At 39.7% G+C, this 9,993-nt stretch overlaps 2 protein-coding genes across 2 annotated transcripts; both read right to left on the reverse strand.

The window, feature by feature from the left end:
- Positions 1-1,049: 1,049 nt before the first annotated feature.
- admp (anti-dorsalizing morphogenic protein) lies at positions 1,050-2,885 on the reverse strand. The gene is made up of 5 exons (XM_034152778.1): positions 2,597-2,885; positions 2,357-2,493; positions 2,122-2,241; positions 1,819-2,008; positions 1,050-1,474 (listed from the first exon to the last, which is right to left on the reverse strand). Exons 1-5 carry the CDS (start codon positions 2,883-2,885, stop codon positions 1,050-1,052), a joined length of 1,161 nt encoding a protein of 386 aa, XP_034008669.1.
- Positions 2,886-5,230: 2,345 nt separating this feature from the next.
- On the reverse strand, positions 5,231-9,993 carry im:7138239 (uncharacterized protein LOC497366 homolog). Its single transcript, XM_034152792.1, has 7 exons — positions 9,942-9,993; positions 9,399-9,494; positions 9,030-9,169; positions 8,440-8,716; positions 7,381-7,559; positions 6,538-6,596; positions 5,231-5,481 (listed from the first exon to the last, which is right to left on the reverse strand). The coding sequence occupies exons 1-7, from the start codon at positions 9,991-9,993 to the stop codon at positions 5,331-5,333; spliced, it is 954 nt and encodes a 317-aa protein (XP_034008683.1). The 3' UTR covers positions 5,231-5,330.

Consider the following 9,993-nt stretch of genomic DNA (forward strand, 5'->3'; position numbering starts at 1 on the left):
ATGCACAATGGCACTGGTGCAGACGTATAATATTGAACTTAAAATATACATGGACAAATAAATGAGTAAAGCTACATTTTTGCCACTTTTGATGAGGTTTTATGGTTTGGAAAGTATGTTTGAATTAAACAACTCTTTATTAATATACACTAATTACCACACTTCAAAATATCGTATCAAATATTTTGTAATATATGATTCCAATCAATTTAAATAAATATTATTTAAAGCAACTGCTGTAATAATGTCTTGATTAACTCATTAAGTACTGATTGATTAACTAATCATCGACTCCTGCTTGTGTTGCCTGAACAGGATCTCACATTTATTATTCTGTCTACAATGTGTAGCATTTTTCACATGCTATATTATTTAAATACTAAAGACAAATTAATATAATTTTGTACTGCTTCTGGGGAAAACACACATTCTGTCATCACGTCTATATGAGGTATCCCTCCTGAAATACAAAGTCTATGACGGATTCATTTAGTTTGAAATGTGCCGGTGACATTTCTTCTGTACCGAATGATTGTGTGTCAAAAAAGGTGGTCAGTGTGGTGAGACTGCAAGCATCCTTCCTACTTTCTGTAAACACTACAGGGAATTGGCAAATGTGTTATTGCAAGAAGTGTGAGGGGTAATCTTTAATTTGACCAAATAATTACTATTTTGATAGCTTAATAGTTTGTTGGCTTTTCATCATAGTCAATAACTACTCAGTTTAGTCTTTCTTAAAAATATGTCAATATTTTGAGTGAAACGTATATTGTAAATTAATTCAATCTAAAATATTTGTTTACACCATTTATTCTGACTGTGGAACAAATCACAACAGAAAACAGAAAATATACACATCTTTCACAGGATATCACTTCCATCACTGCCATATATTATAATTTAAGAATATTTACATATATTACAACACCATATCTGGGACTATGCACATTACTCATTAGATGCAACTAAGTGTTAAAGGGCAGCTAGCTATTCATGCATCAAACCCTGATTTACATTGTATTTTTTATGTACAGCCTGACCCTGATGTGTCAGTGGCAGCCGCAGCTTCCTGCCACCATGTCATTATACTGTTTCAACACCACATTCTCTGCATCATCAAAGTAAAGCAAGTTGATGGAGAAGAGCTTGTCGGGGACACAGCAAGGTGTATCGATGCCTTTGATCAGCTTCAGAGCGTTGATGATGGACTGGACGGTGGCGTGGTTGGTGGGCCTCATGTTCTGACCCAGGGGGAAGGGGCAGGAGCCTTTGCAGTGGTAGGCGTTGTAGCCGCGAGGAGACACGATCCAGCCCGACCACCCGATCTCCTCAAAGTCGACGTAGAGGGGCTGGCGCTGGCAGGGCGAAGAGGCACCGTCCTCCTCGCTGTAGTCCAGGGAGCGGGCGATGCGGGGGGGAGGGCCTGACATGGGGGCTGAGGGCAGGTCGGAGCTGACTTCTGTATCGTTCGGGTCTGTTTAGAGAAAGGAGAGCATTTTTGTTAGAAAACAGTCAGTTTATACACTATTTTCTTCTGAATTGGAACATAGCATGTCATATTTCATGTCCTTTCTTCTTATATTGCTCTTATTCTGAAGGGTTTTGGTTGTCAGCAGCAGAAGAATGTTTTTGATAGCCAATAATAATTGGATGTCAGATTTTACACTTACTATGTTTCTGACTGAATTAATTGACAAGGGTTTCCCCAAGGCCCCGCAATTCTTATATGCGCCCCTGCTCATCAAGACTGTGTTTTTTTTTTACTATCACTGGACATAATCCAATCAATCAAATGACATTAACTTGACCTAAACTCACCAAGGTTTTCTAGAGTAGTGGAGCGGCTGCCATCGTCCGTGAAGAGGACCAACATGGGCTGTTTGCTCTGGTGGTGGTTGCGTCCTGAAGCGAAGCGGATCAGCTTCAGATCCATCTGACTTCCTCCAAGAGTCCGAACCACCACATGGAGCCCCAGGTTACTGTGTTCATCACTCATCCAGGAGCGGACCTTAATAAAGAAGTTCACATTAGTCAAGTAAAACTCATAGCTTAGGCAGGTCTGTAAAGAAAAGTCTGTAGCCTATATGTGATTGAAGGCCTTAAAGGGAAGTAAATACTTACTGCTTGTGTAATGGTGAACACTTCCCAGCCAGTAGAGTGGACTGGGATCAGTCTAGAGGACAGCAGCTTCTTCTCCTGTGTGTTGTTTTTGCTGGTGTCAAGCAGCTGATAAACACTAACCTGAATGAAAAAGAGGTAATGGATGATTAAAGTGCTGTCCCTGGAGGAGATGCATTGTAATGGGTTTAAAGCATTTCATAAAATTGTTACCGTAATGTTAGTGAATGGTACATACCTGGCAGAAATGGTGTCTGTTGAATGTCAGTGTAGCCTGAGGTCTCAGCTTGAACAGATGCAGCTCTGCAGTGAGAATCTTCTCAGTTCTTGCAACCGTGGACAAATTGAACCTGAACTCCACCTGTTCACTGCGCACTGCAAATGAAATGATAACATTAGAAACAAGAACAAGCGTGACCCTATTTCATTGACTAAAAAAGCCAGCAAGAAACGCATGCATGCATGGGTAAAATCTTACATTTGTCAAAGAAGCTGCGCACAGTATTCCCCTCCAGCAGATACGGGTCCTTTGTCACACCGTCCACATCAGCAACAGTGTTGTACAGATCGAGCATGTACTGAGGTGGCTGTTTGTGTCCATGCATAGCAGGAGGATCATCCATCCCAAAAACTTCCAGAAGTCTCTTGATAGCAGCTGAGCGTACTTCCCCTGACTCGGCGGTGAACTGATTCTCCAGGTAGCCGAGTGGAGGCCGTGCAGCGATGGTGCAAACTAAAGCGGCAAAGCTGATCACAAACAGCAACATCTCTGAAGGTAGAGTAGATTCCTTGTGCGTCGGTGTCCTCGGAGCACACAACCGGCCAGATAGTAACTTGGAGTTGGAGTGACTGCAGGATCCTGGAAGCTTGACTTTTTATATCAAATGCTCCCGTTCACTCTTCAGCCTTGGTAAACAGCAGTAAAGATGCTATTTGGCCGCCAATGTAAATCGCCAATCAGCCAACATAAAGGGAGACTAATGGCGGCGTTAACAAGGTGTGAACCCGATTGTAGATTTTATTCAAGCCCATTGTCCCGACGTCTGGCAATAAATGTTCAATAAACTAATTTCATCCTTTGAAATAGCTTGGTACTTATGGACCAGTGTCTATGTTGTGCAGGAATACATTTTATGTATCATGCAATAGGAGATAAATGAAAGAAATTTGAACAGAATAAACTTGAAGCTGATCTCTTGAGGAAGTGCATTCACCATGGGAGGTCGACGGCCACTAAATGAATCCATTAATTTAGAATAAGGGGCACAGTGCCTTAGGTGGAAACCAATTACTTCGATAAAGAGATGGGTGTCCCTGTCTACACTTCGAGAGATTAACATAACTGCTTATCCCGTGACTGCTGGATAATCACCTGATTTGCAAAAAAAGAACTCCAAATGCAATGCGGTTAAGCTGATGTGGTGCTAAAAAGATTATTTCAACTTTAGTCAGTTCGATCATTTCCAATCATAAAAACACCTCCCTTATTACATTCTCATTTTACTCGAGTTACTCAAGATACTCAAGATAAGATAAGATAAGATAAGATGGACCTTTATTAATCCCCGTGGGGAAATTCAGTAGTTTAACAGCAACAGGGTCAGATTGAAAAACAGGACAGCAAATGTTCCTTTAGGTGTACATTTCCTAAAGATTTAAGAACATAATACCGTGCAGACAATTGTGTGTACACTGAAAATGTTATGGTTCCATTCAGTTTACCTTTCAACACATAGATACAGAAATATGTATACAAAGATAATGCATTTTAATCAACCCTTAGTTAAAGACAACCATCTTAGTCATTCTTTTAACTTAAAAGTTTGTTTTTGTTTATTTGTATTTCTTAAAACCAACTGAATTCCTTCCTATTTGTCTGACAAATGGCGCACTGTGCCATTTGGTAACTTTGATCTTTATGCACAATTACGCAAGAGCAAAACGTTTGTTTCCCCAGCTGTAATAAACAATTAGAGATCAAAGTGTTGTCTACATGACACCTTGTAAGCAAGTCATACAACTTCTTCTCTTAAGATGACAGACAAAAACCACAAAAGAGTTGTTCGCACGTTGATATGAAAATAAGGAGCTATTAGCTACCTGCACGTGTGTTTTTTCAGAGGGACGTTTGCAAAACTGGTGGGCTTTTCATGTGCTCCATACCGGTGCTCCTTCAAAGGCTGATTTGAGCTCTTTGATACTTTAAACACTCACTTAAGACACATACTGGTTTTGATTTGTTTCAGAATGTTTTTATCAGATTGTCTTACATCATGTCAACAGAGGTGGGAGAAGTACTCAGATATTGTACTTCAGTAAAAGTACCAGAGTGTAGAATACTATGTTACAAGTGAAAGTCGAAAAGTATTAGCATCAAAATAAACTTAAAGTACCAGAAGTAAAAGTACTTATTATGCAGATCGGTCCATTTCAGAATAATATATTTTATGTTTTGATTATAATTATTGATGCATTGAAGTGTTTATCACAGCTGGTAAAGGTGCAGCTAGTCTTAATAAGTGTGTATACTGCAGGGTAGCTGCTGCATTTACTCCAGGTGTAACTAAAGTCTGATTTAAGTGATGATCATATTTCACATTATTAATCCAAATCTGAAAAGTAACTACAGGTACTGAATAAATGTAGAGGAGTAAAAGTACACCATTTACCTCTGAATTTTAGTGGGGTAGAAATACAAAGTAGCATAAAAAGGAAACACTTAAGTCTCTCAAAATTGTACTTACAGTGCTTGAGTACATGTACTTAGTTACTTCCCACATCTGCATGTCAAGCATGCCAATACTTCCTCTTGTGACTGTTATATTTCCTTGTTTTTCTTAACTCAAACCCCACAGTAATAACTTTTTTAAAGTAATGACATTGATATAATAATGTTAAAGAAGGCTACACCTTGTATTTGCTATGTGGGGAAGTTTCTCAAGTGCTATTTAAGGTTATATTTCTTAGAAATATTTATTTTTTATTCGTTTCTTTGGTACAAATAGGGTGTTCCAGTTGACAAATACCTCACAGATTATTGTATTAAATTTATTTACAAAATTATCATTTAAACATATATTACATATAATACAAAAATACTTTAGGAGAGCTAATTCTTAAACGGATGTCAGAGTTTTTGGTGGGGTCGACAATGGACTGTTGAAAACTCCTGAGAAGGGATTTGAAGAGGTTTCCAGTAGGGGGCGCTGTGGTCAGTTTTGACAAAGGCAGGATATGATGGAGAGGATAGTGCGTATCTGTCCATGCTGGTCGAGGAAGCTGTGGGTCTCATAGCCCTCAGGAACACATGAGCTGGACTGTTTTTCAGCCCACAAGTGGCAAACTGCTGGATCAGATTGATTTCTGCAAAATAAAATTGAAATAACATTGAATTCCCTTTGTGCTACACATCAGATAAGCTGTTAGTTGCCAGAAGCATACATAGAAAAATCAATAAAATGCCTTAATTAATGCCTCTGTTTGGTTACACTGAAAGTTAACTCCAGTATGTGAGGTTCTTGTATGCTTATATCAGCTTATGCCTGTCAAGTTTGAATGAAGTCATTATGAGTGTCAGTACTTCCACTATGCAATACACAAACACCATGCATTAAGACATGCATTAACCTGACCTGCTGTTGGCGCGGTGATAACAAATTCATACTGTGCACCAAAAAAGTTGTAAAAAACCCTAAAGCTTTAATTTATATTGAAGTTGAAAGCCCAAATGTCATTACATTTAAATTAGCTGGCACTTTCTCTTAAAGCAACAATAAGTGCAATTGTGCATTGTAAGTGCTGGTGCATTAGTCTCTATTGTCCTAAATCTTGTTAAAAATATACTGAATATTTCAGGTTGAATTTAGGGAAAAGATGTTTAAAACAAGTGCACATTACATCTAGAATACTTTAATTTGATTGAAAGCTGGAGCTCTAAAACTTCTTGGCTTTTAACATTTAACACAGTGTCAACATCATATAGCTAAAAAAAAAATACTGAATAATGTTGCTATGATGCGGGGTTTTTTAAATGAAAAAATACGACTTTTTTGTATTTGTCTGTGCACTATTTTCCCTCTCCAGCCATTCAATCAAAGTCCAATGATATTATGAAGGAACTACATTACATTACATGTCATTTTGTTAGACGCTTTTATCCAAAGCGAGCATTCAGTACTGAACTATTAGATACATTTGTAATGGGGATCTCTTATTATGCCATATACTTCATATACAATTATATATGGTATTTTCTTCTGCTTTGTTCTGAGAATGAGGCAGACTTCTGAAGGAGGGACATTTGGTTCAGGAATGTAACGCTGACGACATGCTGAGCGTAGAAAGTGTCAGAGCTCACAGGCAATTGTTATGAGAGGGTCCGAGGAGGTGTGGGTGTGTGGCAGCTGTGTTCATGCTTACCTGAGAAGGCATCGGGTTCCTGTAGTGCAGCCTCCCAAACATCTGCCAACGTCTATTTCCTGTGGAAAATTAGCAACACACAGAGAGGGCAATCAGCACAGCTGGTCACAAACATTGACCCAGTGGAGCCGGGGCCCAGCTGTTCTTTACGGCTCTGATCCGACACCTGCAGGGGCCATTTGTGTTTGCACTGCTGTCACACCCTTGGTGTTGAGGCACAGCCAAACACCAACTGTGTCCATAAAATCAGTCTTTAAATCCTTAATCTAATAAGTCATTCATCAAGTTAAGTCTGGGGTAAAGATAAGAAATAGTTATATCAATCTTTGTGGTATTGATCTGATTGTGGATGAACTTCGCATTAAGTGCTTCAAAGCTTTTGTGAGGTTTGATAGAGGATAATGAAACTAAATCCTAATTTGCTACAATTGGGCCACAAAGCAGTTTAAATCAGGTTTTGATTGTATTTTCCTGAATTAAGTTGAGCTGGAACTCAAACCTGCCAGTCTCTGTTGTGTATTGTTGCTGGCTGTGCATCAGTTTGGCCAGTGGATTAGCTTGATTAAGTGCTGTCTTCCACACGAGAGTCTGATGAATAACGATACTTCATTACTGTCTGGCACCCGACAAGACCCTCGTTTCCTCTGAACTCCACTACAATAGCGATAGTGTGAAACCGACATCACAAATGAATCACATGTGTGCTGTTAAGTAAGCCATGGTAATCAAAGAAGAGATGAGAAGGCTGGATTCAAATATAGAGTTGAAGTCATGCACATTTTTCTATTGTGGATAAACAAGACAGAAACATTTCTTTAGTGAAAGTTAAGAATGTACACCTACTTTAAGTCTCTCCTCTTTGACTCCATCGTTGTGGACTACTTCATAGTGATACTCCATGTATGGGACCCTGTAGCAGCTTTCTTTCAGCTCACAGGACACCACTGTCTGGATCAGCTCCACTTTGTTTGGGGTTTCCACCAACTCTGAGTCAAACTTAGTGGGAACACAGGAGAATCCCTCTGTGAAGGATTAAGAAAGGAAGAAATTGAGTTATATGGGCAGAAGGGATCAGCTCAATAATAATATCTGATCCAAATGAAAACAAAAACAACACCAGATTGGCTTTGGGATCACTCCCACCCTAATTGATAGGTCTTTTAAATGACTAGAAAGCAATTTCACAAGTTTTTATTCTGATTATGTTACAGAAAAGGGTTTGATCACGTGATTTTAATTAAACAGACAAACTCCTGAGTAAGTAAAACTATTGTATTGTGTATGTTCATGTAGCTTGAATTGTGAAATGGTCCAAAAATGAGCATTGGGACTTTAATTGCATCAGCATTGTGGTAGATTCTGATGAAAGCAGTGCAGGCCTGCTTCGACTATGAGCCTGCAGTCACTATCACTATAACTAAAGTAGGCCTATATCCTGTTTTTTTTAACACAAACATTGTGTAGTTTCATATTATTAATAGTTTAACATGGTGACACTGTTGCCTATCTACCTTCAAATTAGTTTTGAGGTCAGACGATGATGTCAAATAAAGAACTAGCTTTACTTAATGTTTTTCTGTTCTAGTGAAAAATATCTTGCATCGTTATCTCCCTTATAGTTTTAGATAATAATAAACTAACTGACTGACTTCTGTTCAACCTATGTGTGTTAGGAAAGTCAGTCATATTTCATCTGATCACACTGTATATTTGAATTCCTCTTCCTGTTTTGATTGTTATTTGGAACGCAGGTAGCTGCACAATACACACACGCACACACACACACACACACACACACACACACACACACACACACACACACACACACACACACACACACACACACACACACACACACACACACACACACACACACACACACACACACACACACACACACACCTGGTGAACCCTTGGACCGGGAGCAGCCTCCCACGTCCAGGACAGCCTCATACGGTGTCTCGCTGTAGTAGGTCCTGAGCGCGGGCACGCGGAGGCACTGGGTCAGCTTGATCTCGCACTGGCACTCCTGGATGATCTCCACCTCGCGGGGTCCCTCCAGCAGCAGCAGCCGGTCCACGCGCACCCCGGTCGGCTCACACACCTGGTTCATCCCGCAGGAGGGCAGCTGGCCCTGCGGCCCGGGGCTCTCTGGAGCTGAGGGTCCGCGCGCCCTCGTCTTTTGTAAGAGAAATAAGACATGTCAGAACATGTTTCTGTGTCCATCATTGTGAGTGGTGGAAATTATTTGCAGAGTGCTATTACAATTAAAGTGCATTCATAATAATTTAAGAGCTTTATGCGGATATTCCTACTAAAACCATCAATATATCTTACAGAACTATCAATAAATCCTTTAAAAACAATATACGTGATTTGATGACACTTCAGTTATAACGTCATCCTAATGTCTATTTGAGTTTCAGTAGATAACTTTTACAATCACAAAGGGACAGCGCCCCCGTGTGGCCACCTGGGGAAACTCAACTTACTTTCTTACTCCTGAGAAATTCCAGCATTGAGGAATGTCTGGAGTATTCCTGCTGCCCTGCTTCATGTGAGGGCCTGGGTGCCCCCCCACAGTGCGACCTGCACACCCCCACATCCACACTGACAGGACTCCCAGAGATGTCTGTGAGGAGAGTCACACAAAATAAATTTGAGGTCAGACAGCAAGATTAATAACATATAAAACATACTTTTTTTTAAACACGTAAGGCTAATCATGTCAGTTGCTTTTACATGTTTAAATCCTCCGACAAATTATACTGTGGCTTATTTTAGAGGATTGAAGACTTGCAGTTAATTGCAAATCAAAACATGTGCTTTTACTGATGGAAGAACATGTGGTTGGGTGTTACCTTCTCCAATGTAGACAAAGTGGCTCTGTCTCTTGCAGCACAGCCTCTGTGTGATCAGGTTTCTGTGATCTATGTGTTTACTAAACACTCCGGTCACTAGAAAACACAATCAGAAAGTTAACACTTTTATGCTTTTACTCAATGTATACTTGTATAATGTCACACTTTATATATTTCCCAAAATAGGCAGATTCAGATCAATGGGATCACACTGTTTTACACACAAGTTAAACTTAGGACACAGTAGTTCAGAAATCCATATTTCCAAGTCTTTAGTTAATCAAAAACCGAAATTAGCAGGTACTTACGCCCAGACAGGTTTATTAATGTTTAGAATAATAGCTTTACAAGAAAAATGAATTTTGGTGTCATGCATGACTATTATTCAGTGCAGCATCACCCCATCCACTACACTCATGTTTACCAATGTTATTACAAGGGATTAGCAGGTATATTTGATCCGGTTGGTGTCAGTCCAGTCAGTGAATAGCTGCTTTAATACATGTCACAGCAGCAGCAGAGAATAGAGTAAACAGTACTTACAGGTCAGGTGGAGGGCACACAGGAGGAGAAGAAAAGGCCGGGGTACATCCAT

Source organism: Trematomus bernacchii, unplaced genomic scaffold (assembly GCF_902827165.1).
Source record: "Trematomus bernacchii unplaced genomic scaffold, fTreBer1.1, whole genome shotgun sequence".
Lineage (NCBI taxonomy): Eukaryota > Metazoa > Chordata > Actinopteri > Perciformes > Nototheniidae > Trematomus > Trematomus bernacchii.